We start from the raw sequence: 13,543 nt of genomic DNA, 5'->3' as shown, positions 1-13,543 counted from the left end.
CCGTCCCATCAAACCCTCGCCACCCACACCCTCACAGCGCAGCGCAGCCACCCGCCTGCCCAATCAGTCAGTCAGTCAGTCACACTCTGAGAACATGCCCGCATTTTTGCTTGGCATGTTTGAAGACACAGAGAGAGAGAAACAGAGAGAAACAGAAAGAGGGAGAGAGAGAGAGAGAGAGAGAGAGAGAGCGAGAGAGAGAGAAAGTACAGAGATGCCCAGAGAGGTTGAAGGAGAGGGTGAAGTCAGTTTTGCCTACCTCCGCTCTCTCTCTCTGTCTAATCCCCCGGTGTCTTTGGAGCGTGGTTATGTAATGCTGCTGGTGTGTGTGTGTGTGTGTGTGTGTGTGTGTGTGTGTGTCTGTATCTGTCTGTGTGTGTGTATGTGTCTGTGTGTGTGTGTGTGTATGTGTCTGTGTGTGTGTGTGTGTGTATGTGTGTATGTGTCTGTGTGTATGTGTATGTGTCTGGGTGTGTGTCTGGGTGTGTGTGTGTGTATGTGTGTATGTGTCTGTGTGTATGTGTGTGTGTGTGGGTGTGTGTGTGTGTGTGTGTGCGTTATGCTGGCGTGCGTGGGTGCTTGTTTCACAGCCTGTGCTGCGCTGTGCTGCGCTGCGCTGAGGGGCAGCCTCCAGGATGGCACCGTCATTAAAGGCCCATCAAAGGATGTCTCTGTTAGCTTTTACAGGGTGCAGTAAAACCCCATGGTCCCTAATGGAGATAAACCCCAGGGCTTTGCCTTCCAGCAGGAGTCAAACACGGGAAACTGCAGGTGGCAGTGTCAGCTTGGTAGTTATTGACAAAAAGAATAACTGATCACCGCAGAGGGTTGGGTGTGTGTGTGTGTGTGTGTGTGTGTGTGTGTGTGTGTGTGTTATGGCGAGATCAAACACACCTATTTTCAAAAAAAAAAAGCAAACACAGTGTTAAGGTCAAAGCTCCAAAGTACTATTAGTATTACAATTACTAACGAAAGTAAACGTATCCCTTTCATGTACTGCAGTGCGTGCTTAGCTCACAAACACAGCCATCCTCACACACAGTGACGCGCTGCACTGCACAGTAGCTCTTCAGAAGGCGCCGGCGTGGTAAACAAGGGTGTCTGTTTTATCCGTCACAGCGGGCACTGGCTTCCTGGGTGTGCTGTGGGACTGAGCGAGACTTCATTAACACCGGCGTCTCAGGGCCCGGCTAAATGTGTCCTCGTGACGGGCGTCTGCGTATAACTTAATCATGAGGCTAACTCTCCTCTTCGCCAGCCATTACTGTTGTGCTTCTGCCACCTCTGCTGTGGCTTATTGCAATGCATGCTAAAAACACAAACTCTCATCACAACAACATCCTCCTATATTTACACTGCATTCACACACACACACACACAGAGATCCTTTTCCTCTCTCTATTTCTCCAACAAGCATGCACACACACCTTTCCTTTTTTCTCTCACTTACACCTACACACCCTCTCTCCCTCTCTCTCACACGCGCACACACACACACACACACACACACTACACACACACACACACACACTACACACTACACACTACACACACACACACACACACACACTACACACACACACTACACACTACACACACACACACACACACACACACACACACAGGAAATGTCAGCCTAAGATGCCAATCATGAAGTAGGCCTTTTCCAATCTCCCCACAGCTGTCCAAGTCTTCCTTTCCATTTCCATTTCAGTCACTGGCCAACTCAAACTCTTTCACAAGACCTTAGATAAATGTTCAGCCCCATGTGAGCTATGTGGCGTTCACTCCCCTCTGAAACTAAGCTACGGTACTAAAGAAAACCTTGTAGGACACACGACGAGACACAAGACGAGACACAAGACTGGCATTAGCAGTGAAGGGGGGGTGGATCTGCAACATTACTGTAATTCCCACTAAGGCATGAACTGAATTGGTCTTCTGCATCATGAAAAAATGACATTACACTGCAGGGCACAGAGAGGGAAGAAGGAGCGGTAACAGTGAGCGAGAGAGAGAGAGAGAGAAAGAGAGAGAGATAGAGAGAGAGAGAGAGAAAGAGAGAGAAAGAGAGAGAGAGAGAGAGAGAGAGAGAGAAAGAGAAAGAGAGAGAGAAAGGATGTGTGTGTGTGCCTCACAGCACTGGGCATGCACGATAGAGAACATACAACAGCCTTTCAGTATTGGACTCATTTTGTTTCTGGCCTCCACACAGGAGTCCAGTGCCCATGATTGAGTTTACATTTTCCAAACCATTTGAACAAATCATCTTTCCACTGAACCAGCTTCGGAAAGAGAGAGGGAACTAGAGGAATAGAGGGAGAGAGAAAGAGGGTAAGAGAGCCAGAGTGAGAGAGAAAAAGAGTAATGACACCCCTCACCCCCCTTCCTAAAAAAAGAAAATGAAATTGAGTTTGCAAACTGCAGTCAAGTGATGGAAATAGCAGTGATGTGAGTAATGTGATGTTAGTTAAACAAATTACACCGAGTTAAGAATAGAACACACGGGCTCTTGGATCAGTCTCCTGCTAGAACTAAACGCCTCTGTACACACACGCACACGCACACGCACGCGCACACGCACACACACGCGCTCTGCACCCTGAATGGCAGTAGTCAGCAGCAGCCCTGGAGTAATAACTAGTGTGGCAGAGTGTGTAGAGAGAGTGGGGGGGCCACTCATACATATGGAGAAGGTTGTCTGCCCCCCTGCTGAAACTTATCAAACACAGATGCCATCATCATCACCAACAGCCCCCCCCCCCCCCAGCCCCTCAACACACATACACACGTGCACAAAGAAAGACAATAACAGAGAAGCACACACGCACACACACACACACACACACACACACACACACACACACACACCAACACATACACAAACACTTCCAGATACACACCCACTCACCCACACACACACACATTTCCCTGACCCCTCCTCTATAGCCGGGGCGGTTCAATCATGCGTGGCGGTGTGGGTCCTGGAGATGAAATCTCATCAGCAGCGAGCGCTCTCTCTCTCTCTCTCTCTCTCTCTCTCTCTCTCCTTGCTGCACGGCAGATGAGGGTGATGCCAGGTTAACTGCTTTGGTGGGCGCCGCTGCCACCGCCACCGCCGCCGCCGCTCCTGCCTGACTCTTATTTGGGTTTTAAAAAGCGAGCCCAGGCCACGCTCCCCCGCTGGGTTACATCAGCACCCTTACACGTTTAAACCATCAGAGAGAGAGGGTCTCATGCATAATGCAACACTGGGGGTTGTAAGAACCCCCCCCCCCCACACACACACACACACACACACACAGTGCTTACACATACATACACAGACCTCACCTCACCAGGTTCAGGTGTCCTACACACTGCTAGAGTGTGGAAATTGATTATTAAACATCACATCACATAACCAACAGCCTTGTCTACCCAAGACCACCAGACTGCTCCAAACAACCTTTGCTACCGCTATTTAGCAACAACGACAGGTGGCCTTGCAGCAAGTGGCGCTTTGAAAACTATTTCAAAGACAATTTCACGAGGAACAGGAACATTATATATAGAGGAGTTTATACTACAGGAACTGCGCATCTGGTTCCAGGGACAAACAGTCCACGCACCCTTTAAAAATCTTTTTAATCCTAACTATACTCATATTTCAAATGAATCATTCAATACAAATGAGAGATGACAGCAAATGGAGTGGCTCAGAAAAATAAACAAATATGTCTAAATATTCAGACAATGTACACGCTTTTTGGCATAAAACAACATCAATAATATCTGACATGATAGGATGTCCAGTCCCTATTGACCCTGTCGTCTTGTTACTTAATGATGACTCTAAGTTAAACTTGACTGAAAAACAAAGGAAGATTTGGCTTGCTGGCCTAACAGCAACTAAGAAAATGATAGCCCAGCGACGGCTCCCTCCTCACTCTCTCGCTATGCGGCGGTGGTTATCATACTTTCTGGATATAGTGATGCCCGAACTTGCCACAGCAAGGGTTAACAAAGCAAAACGCAAAACTGTCGACCTGTGGAGAGCTACGGCAGCACAAATTTCGGACATGCTGACCTCAACAGCACAGGAACTAGATACTGTAGTTCCCCAGTAGACAGTGACTAGGCAAGGTGTTTTTTTTTTATTATTAATTATTTATTTTTTATTTTTTGGTGAGAAAACTACGTGTGTATGAACAGCTGAACAGCTCCTTCAATGGTTTTGCACCATGAGAAAGTGGAAAGGGTGATAAAACAACCCATGGATTAAAAACAGCTTTGTGCCTCACAGCAATTCTCAATATTTCAACGACAAAATTGACACCCATTCTGTAGAGGACAGAGTTAAGCTACGTCAGCTAACTCCTACAGGTGCGCTTGTGCTTGATATCCAGTAAATGTAACAGTAGAGAAGTATACATCAGTTTATACACCCTCAGGTTGAGGTTGAGTCAAAAGATTACAGAACAGTCCACTCAAGACTGTAACCACAGACAGCGGTGAGTGTGTGTGCTATTATGAGAAATCATTAAAGGAGAATGAGATCGCTCAAGAGTATTGACTGCCATGGTAATGGGGTCTCATTGTGTGTGAAGGGTATTGAATGGACTTGGTTAATCTACAGTGGACGGCTGGCTCATTCAAGCCACAATCAGTCAGTTTAACACCAACCACAGCAACCTATGTGTCTGACATGGCATGGATGTGGAAAGGACCGCACGGGGGAACCGCAATGTTAAAAAAAATGTTCAGATGTGTGTGAAGAAAAACGGTGATTAGAACAGTGATTAAATGGAAAACTCACACCAATTAAGCATTAACCTTATTCAAACGTGTGTGTGTGTGTGTGTCTATATATATATATATATATATATATATATATATAGTATACACACACACACACACACACACACACACACACACACACACACATATATGCATATATTATATATATATAAGATAAATAAGTCTTATTCTACTGCTTCGAACTACTACATGATCCACAGTAATGAGCCTGTGGGAAGAACAGTCTTTTCATGCGGTGTGCCCAGATGCATTAAGTAATGAAAAAAAATAAAAACATAGCGTGGGAGTGAACGACACAAAGCCAAAATTGGACGAATAGAAAATGCTTCAAAACAGCACTTGTTAAAAAAACAAAACAAAAAAAAAGCCTCCCAGTCGTGAAATTACATTCATAAGTGGGAGAGAGGAGGGGTATGGAGAGAAATAGGGAGAGGAACTACATAGCTAGGCCTCGCTGGACCCTTCTTCTTTTCTCTTTCTCATTAAGGGACAGTCGATGGCATAGGTACACAAAACGCTCAGCAAAACTCATGATCTGGGATAACAGATGACGCTGCACTGTTTCCATAGCGGCATGTTCCATGGCAGTTCCTGTCTATACTGTGGAAATTAACTACGAAAACCAACGGGACTCATCAGGATACATCACAAGAGCGTCCCCTATATGTCTTCACTATATGACACTATGCATAATAAAGCTTAGCACAGCCAAGCAAACAAGCTAAAACACTGATAAGCAAACAGGCTTTTCCCAAAACTATCCCAAACAATCCGGAACTGTTGTAGCATAATACACAACCTTTTCCCAAGACACAGTTAGATCATAGACTCTAAAACAGTCCTGTGCAACTGCTTCTACTAGTCAGTGATGGAGAGGGTTTCCGGGTGTTTCTGAGGACAACGCCGTACACTGTAGGCTGCTATTTATATTCCTGACAGGAGCTCATGGGACAAGGGGCATCAATGGAAGGTGTTCCACACCGGCATATTTACATATGCTGCATGTTGGTGGTTGGTGGTTCTGTTGCTGTAGAGAGCTGTCTCTTTGGAATGTATCAATGCACAGCACGGTAAAAGGATTAGTGCAGAGAGTTTGTATGAAGAGTAAGTAAGTGGGTGTGCATGTGTGTCTGTAGAAGCATGTGTGTATCGATGACCTCATAGGTTTTCACACAGTTTTATCCACTGAGAAAAGCTGAAAGCATATGCTTTTGTGTGTGTGTGTGTGTGTGTGTGTGTGACTGTATCTTGACTCTTCTGCATTTCTTTGATGGACTGTGGAGTGCTTGTGTGTCTAGGACAATGTGTGTGTGTGTGTGTGTGTGTGTGTGTGTGTGTGTGTGTGTGTGTGTGTGTGTGTGTGTGTGTGTAGGAGTAGGTACTCACTGAACAGACTTGGAAGACTGAGATCTGAATTTGCTGAACTCTCCTGGTGCAGTCCATTCTGTGCCCAGCTGGAACACAGATGACAGAGCAGTTAGCATAAACGCTTACACTCAGGCAAATCACACACACACACACACACACACACACACACACACACACACACACACACACACACACACACACACACACACACACACACACACACACACACACACACACACACACACACACACAGCCTGAGCCTACAGCACTTAACCCAAAGAAGTGTATGTTTTGAATAAATAGGGTCCGTTCAGAGCCAGTCCACTTTCCTGAAGGTGGGGGTTCGAGTGATTTACACAGCCAGACAAAAACGAAGACGAGTAGGGAGGAGAAAAACAAGATAGATAAAGCGAGAGAGGGTGAGGAGAAAAAGAGCGTCAGAGCCAAGCAGAAAGAGATGGTGAGATAGTGTTGCTCCTGGCAGACTCTATCGCTTCATCTACTCACTTAGTCAGCCATCTCGGCTCCGCAGTGGCATCAGGAGGCAGTGATTTTCTAGCCGAGCTGTGTCTACTGCTGCTCTAATTAGAGCCCCTGCTGCCACTGATCCGTAATGAAAGCACGAGGAGGAGAACACAGCGAGGAGCCCTTTAATTGTTTATATTTGACATATTTCTCCTTTTAGGCAGGAGCCCAAACACCCAAACACACACACACACAGACACACACATTGCATACTGGTGTAATTGATGGGCCTGCCCTCTGGTTCCATAAACAGACGGGGAGTCCAGTCCTCAATGGTCTCTTTCATCCCTGTCTTTGCCTTGGTCGTGGAAACACACACTGACCATCAAAAGACCAGGGCCCAGCGTGTCTCTCTCTCTCTCTCTCTCTCTCTCTCTCTCTCTCTCTCTCTCTCACACACACACACACACACACACACACACACACACACACTCACACTCACACTCACACTCACACTCACACACACACACACACACACACACACACTCACACTCACACTCACACACAAACACACACACACACACACTTTTTCTTTATCTCACTCTTAATCTTGTAGGGGCCACTAACCTAACACTAACCCCTCAATTAGTGTGCGTGTGTGTGTGTGTGCAGAGAAAAAAAGACGGAAGGAAAGATGCATAAACCCTCCACCGCTGAAACACTGGCATACCCCACTAAAAACACTGGGGATAAAAATAAACAGTGAAAGCAAGAAAGTGTAGCTTTGCAAACTACCATTGACTTCAAACTGGAGGAGGTTGAACCACAGCTAAGCTATCCTAGAGAGAAGTTTAATTCGCTTAACTAAAAGCTACTTAGAAAAAGTAGTTCAAACTATGATGATGATCAAATTGACAATCTGCATGTGATATGAAATTACAACAAAATATAATACAACAAAAGTCACAAGCCAGCAAAAAAACGCCACTCAATTGTGTGCTGTAACTGTTCACAGGTCGTACATAAACCAAAAAATAAACTACCCCACTATTCATGGGAAAGTGAAAGGAATCTATGGAAGTGCAAGGAACGTCTATCAGTCAGACACACGCCTTCCAGAGTCTAGGTGGGGGTACTGCACCAAGCAGGATGACTCAGTTAGCCAGGTAACATCATATAAAATAGCATGCAACAACGTATCTGAACATGTGTCAATAAATAACAATAATAAATACTTAAGACTCATCGACACCTAAGTTTAGTTTTACAAATTCAAATTTATAACATTAAAAACGGAGCCAAATATTTTTCACAGGTGAGCTGACAATCCAGCTTGGTAGAATACCCGAGACCCAAACCTGTCCTAAACAAAACAATCCCATCCAAAAATTGCAAGGAATGTTATATTTTTATTTTAAACAAATCTGGATTTTGTATCATCTGGCTAGAACTAAAACAGTTAAAAAAATATTTAATACAAATATTTTTAGACCATTTGACCGACTTGAGCATTGGTATAAACAAAATGGGCCCATTGTGTTTTGTAACATCTGACTTGTGCAATCTGAACAACTAAAACTTCAGTCTTCAACTGGCACCTTTTTAGACAGTACGCACAGCTTCAACACTTGTCTAAACAATGGGCCTATTTTTTTTTACTTGTCAGCGTTCCATTACAGTACAGAAGCAATGGGTAAATAACAAATACAAATAGTTCCTTTCCTTTTATGGGCCAAAATAGTTTGTAGTTTCAGTAGGTAACTAGACAAAAAAAAATGATTCAACGACTTGAACTAGTTTGTAGTTTCAGTAGTTAACTCCACAACTGAACTAGTCCCCAGCACTGAAAGTAAACTATGCACCGCATGATTTGGGCACACACTGAGTGGTCACCGGTCTGTGCTAGGTGCCGGTCAGCTCTGGCCTCTGGCCTCTGGCCTCTGCCCACTCTCCACGTCCTCTGCCCAGTGGCAGCGTTATGACCCGTGCTGGAAGAACAGCTCGCCAAAGCTACGGGCTGTTCTGTGGAGTTTGGGTCTGGGTGTGGCGCCGTCTGACTGCCAGAAGAGTTTGACACAAAAAGCCTGAATCCTTGCATGTGTGTGTGTGTGTGTGTGTGTGTGTGTGTGTGTGTGTGTGTGTGTGTGTGTGCGTGTGATGTCCAGGGCCAAAAGCCGCCGGGCTGAACAGAAGAGACGCACAGGGCAGGGAGGCCCTCATTACGAACTCCTTCCTTTTGAAAGTGTCTTTCTCAAAGGGCCATCTCTCTGCTCCTTCTCCATCTCTCTGCTCTCTATTGTTGTTTTCATCCATTCCCTCCAACTGTGAGTCTGTCTGTCTGTCTGTCTGTCTGTCTGTCTGTCTTTCTGTCTGTCTGTGTGTCTGTCTGTCTGTCTGTCTGTCTGTCTGTCTGTCTGTCCGTCTGTCCGTCTGTCTGTCCGTCTGTCCGTCTGTCTGTCTGTCTGTCTGTCTGTCTGTCTGTCTGTCTGTCTGTCTGTCTGTCTGTCTGTCTGTCTGTCTGTCTGTCCGTCTGTCCGTCTGTCTGTCTGTCTGTCTGTCTTTCTTCCTCTTGTTTGTGGCTGTAGCTGCATGGCCCTGACACCAGCAGGCATAAATAAGGGAGTGAGGAGGAGGTAATCGTGACTCCAGAGCAGTGAAGACCCCCCACCACCCACCACCACCCTCTCCCATCACTGGGATCCCTGTCTGACTGTAGCTGCCTCTGCACGTACGCACAAACACACACACACAGAGACACACACACACACACACACACACACACAGACACACACATCCATGGCAAACAGCAGGGACCGGCTTAATGAGTGCTTACAGCTGACAGAGGAGCAGGGACACTCAAACATAAACAGGCAGACTGGCACAGACAGATGGGCAGACAGACAGGCAGACAGACAGACAGGCCGACAGGCTTGCAAATACACAGACAAGCAAACAGACCAAGAGACAGACACATTTAGACAGACAGACAAACAGATAGACAGAGAGACAGAGAGACAGACAGTCAGACAGTCAGTCAGTCAGACAGACAGACAGACAGGCAGACCCAAACATACATAGACAGGCATGTCTTCGATCCTCCTGCTCTTTGTCCAGCTCGGGGCAGTGAACTTTCTCAAAGAGCAGATTACCTTGAAAAAAAAATCATTTCAGCTCGCCCGAGAGCCTCAGTCCACGGCAAATGAAAGAAGGTCAGACGAGAAGAGCAACCCAGCTCCAGAGTCTAGGAACCATTACCTGGTACCTTTTATTTCTTTCTGTTCATCTTCTCTCTCTCACCCTCTCTCTCTCTCTCTCCCTCCATCTCTCTTTTACTCTCTCTCTCTCTGCAGCCATGTCTGCAAAACTGACGTGATTCTCGGACTGCATTGAGTGAGGAGTGTCTACGGAATTCCAAAGAATTGGAGTCAGTTATGGAGGCAGTCATGCTACTTTAAACCCAGAGGACAGGAGAGCTCACTGGGTGCATGCTCTCCATTTCACAATGTCTAACACTTGAATGACTCCGTTTCAGTGAAGGACCTCACACACACACACACACACACACACACACCCACACCCAGGTGCACACACACACAGTAACACGTATATACCACACATTTCCAGGGCTTCTGAAAACCTTTTAAGGCACAGACTCTGTGTGTGTGTGTGTGTGTGTGTGTGTGTGTGTGTGTGTGTGTGTGTGTGTGTGTGTGTGTGTGTGTGTGTGTGTCTATGTGTATGTGTGCGCGAGTGAGTGTGTGTTTCTTTGAATATGTGACTGCATGGCCAGCAGGAAATCATTTTCAATTCTGGACAGGTGGCCATTATTCAGTGAGACAAAGAGGCATCTTGGCACACCATGCTATCAATTGATCACACCTCAGTCTTAGGGTATCAAGTCCTCCACAGCCAGCTTGTGTGTGTGTGTGTGTGTGTGTGTGTGTGTGTGTGTGTGTGTGTGTGAGTGTGTGACTGTGTGTGTGTGTGTGTGCGTGTGCGTGTGGAGCAGGTACCTCTAGACGTAATCGATACCCCCCCCCCCCCCACACACACACACACACACACACACACACACTCACCCCACCCTCCCGGCATCACACACAGAGATGCGTCTCAAAGGATTCTGGTTTGGTAGCTAATTGCGTTACTGAAATCCAGCTCTCTCGCTTATTGGACACTTCCCGCCTCCACCATGCGGGAGGTCTTAGGATCACCGCAGGAAATGTATTTAGCGATTAGCTGTTGCCCAGGGTCTGTGATTAAACCCATATTCTCTGCTACCAAAGAAACCTGGTGAAGGAGCCTGGAGGAACACCACCACCCACCACCCCCACCCCCACCACCCCAACGTATGGCGTGCGATGAGACACCTCTGCTCCCTCAAAGCTTCCCCTCTAGTCGCCATGGAGACACGGCCGCAGAGGCAACAGAGGCCCTCGTCTTCATCTCCGCTTGGCGTCTTGGCAGTGTTCCAGCACTAGTGCAGAAGCTGGGATCGGAGTAGGCTACCTCACCTAAGCTTTAAGAGCCTCCTAATTTTGTCAAATCTGTGAGGTCCAGCCGAGGTCCTCCACTCCAGCGCTAAATGATCCATTTATCCGTGATCTGTGTCATGACATTCTGAAGCAGTGCCGCCCATGATGAGTCAGGCCCTGCTCTGCGAGGATTAGAAAGAAAAAAGAGGAAGACAAAGCAAGACGATAAAAAACGATTGCAACTTCCTTGACTTTTCTCTGGGGGCATACGCAGCATAAGCTGGTAAGTATATCATCCACTCAGAAACAAAACAAAAACAAATAAATTGCACTCCGTTGCCAACAGCAGCCTCTGTGCGGGGCCTGCTGGACAAACCGCCCTGGTAGTGAGCGTGAGCGCTGGATTTAGAGTGTATTAGGGATGTGGTCTGAGGTAAACGCCTGGTAAACACTAAGGATGCTGGGTCGGACCTGTGGGAAATACCTCAGAAGAGTGGGGAACAGAAGACACTGCTGCCTAAAATAAAAACATGGCGAGGCGTGAAATGAACAACACCCCAACCCCACCCGGCGCCATCAGCGCAGTGGCATAACGAAAACCACCTTCTCCGTACCCTACTAGAACGTTCTGCTGTGCTTTTAAGCGTGCCTGATGTCATGGCTGGTGCTCGTGGCTGGGTGCGGCGGTTGAAGGGTGCGGCACTTACCCGGCCCACATACACCAGCAGCCGGGCGTTCAGCGGACTCTCGTCTGAGCTCAGCCAGAGCTCCGAGTTATCATCGGAGGACACGGCAAACTGGAAGTCCCCTGCGGAAGCGCAAATCACAAGAGACAGACCATTACTGAATACAAGAGTGTATGGAATAACATTACGAAATCCAAAATCAATTAAATCTAATTATTTAGTGCAGTAACTACGCGACTAAATACACTTCATATTTTGTGTAAACTTTGACTAAAATATTTTCTATTTGAAATGCAATTCTTAATAGTGATAGGCGTAGTAGCTATTATTGGGGTTGAAATTCTTGTATCACAGAAATGTAAGATGGATGAAAGGTCCTTAAAAGAGGAGAGAGTGCGGGCAGTTAGAGTTTGTCCATGTGAAGCATAAGGAGATGTCAGAGCCCCTCTTGAATCCATCCCGAGGAGTGATATCTATATCTGACTGTCTGCCAAAGCCCTGGCTCACCATCTATTTATACCCATGAGCTCACTCATACACACACACACACACACACACACACACACACACACACACACACACACACACACACACACACTCACAGAAACAAGTACGAACACACAAACCCACACAAAGCCAATACAAAGGGGTTCTGTGTGAAGGCCAGCTTTAAGAGCACAGCTCATAGTCCAGACTCACACACACATAGATAGACACACAGTGAAGGAAGTGCAGCCATTGGAGGTATTCACAGTACCCTATCTAAAGTGATATTGGAAGACTTGTAATGCTAATTGCCGTTGGTGTGGTCTGTGTGAGAGTGTGTGTGTGTGTGATAATTGCCGTGCTCAGTCTGTGAAGTGGACATGGAAACTCGTGAACTCTCACCATCTCTGTAGGGGTGGATGTAGCCGAATATTCTCAGGCCATAGTTTTTCCACTTGGGGGCCACAGCCAGCTTCTTCGCCGTCGTTCTCGTCTGCACACACACAAAAGACAAGCGTGACTCATCACACACCTTCGCTGCACACAATCAGAGCCAATTACAGAGCAGATCTCCCGCAGTGACCACCCAACCCTGCCGAGTACTATTCTTATTTCCCGCAGTGATCACCCAACCCTGCCTAGTACTACTCTTATTTCCTGCAGTGACCAGTGACCACCCAACCCGGCCGAGTACTACTCTTATTTCCTGCAGTGACCACTTAACCCTGCCTAGTACTACTCTTATTTCCCGCAGTGACCACCCAACCCTGCCTAGTACTACTCTTATTTCCCGCAGTGACCACCCAACCCTGCCGAGTACTACTCTTATTTCCTACAGTGACCACCCAACCCTGTGGAGTACTACCGTAATTTCCGGACTATTGAGCGCACCTGAATATAAGCCTCACCCACTGAATTTTTAAAATATAATTATTTTTAACATAAATAAGCCGCACATGTCTATAAGCCGCAGGTGCCTACCGGTACATTGAAACAAATTAACTTTACACAGGCTAAAATGAATATCAAAAGTAATACAATAGTGATGCATATTATTAGTTTTGCCAGTTACGATAAGTGCACTGTTGCTTTAAGAGAGCACAGTTGCAAGAGTCAATCAGAAGCTAGAACGTTAGATTGAAGACAGTGAGATAGAAGAAAGACGCTAAGTTTGAAACCAGTGAGCTAAAGAACTTGAAAAGACTGGATTTGTATTGTTGTAAACTGTTTTGAGTTGTGTTCTGTCTACGCCGGTAGACTGTG

The 13,543-nt window shown here is 46.4% G+C and overlaps 1 protein-coding gene across 2 annotated transcripts in view; it reads right to left on the bottom strand.

Annotated features, from left to right (window-relative positions):
* b4galnt4a (beta-1,4-N-acetyl-galactosaminyl transferase 4a) overlaps nt 1-13,543 on the bottom strand; it is a 63,862-nt gene that overhangs the window by 36,773 nt on the left and 13,546 nt on the right. For both annotated transcript variants that reach the window (XM_031565175.2, XM_031565176.2), the window contains exons 3-5: nt 12,683-12,773; nt 11,816-11,916; nt 6,187-6,254 (exon numbers count right to left, since the gene is read on the bottom strand). In XM_031565175.2, the coding sequence (XP_031421035.2) occupies nt 6,187-6,254; nt 11,816-11,916; nt 12,683-12,773 (260 nt within the window). The remainder of the gene's footprint in view (nt 1-6,186; nt 6,255-11,815; nt 11,917-12,682; nt 12,774-13,543) is intronic.

The sequence above is a fragment of the Clupea harengus genome, chromosome 3, assembly GCF_900700415.2.
Source record: "Clupea harengus chromosome 3, Ch_v2.0.2, whole genome shotgun sequence".
In the NCBI taxonomy this organism is placed as follows: Eukaryota; Metazoa; Chordata; class Actinopteri; order Clupeiformes; family Clupeidae; genus Clupea; species Clupea harengus.
This window is presented reverse-complemented; position numbering and strand designations above follow the sequence as displayed.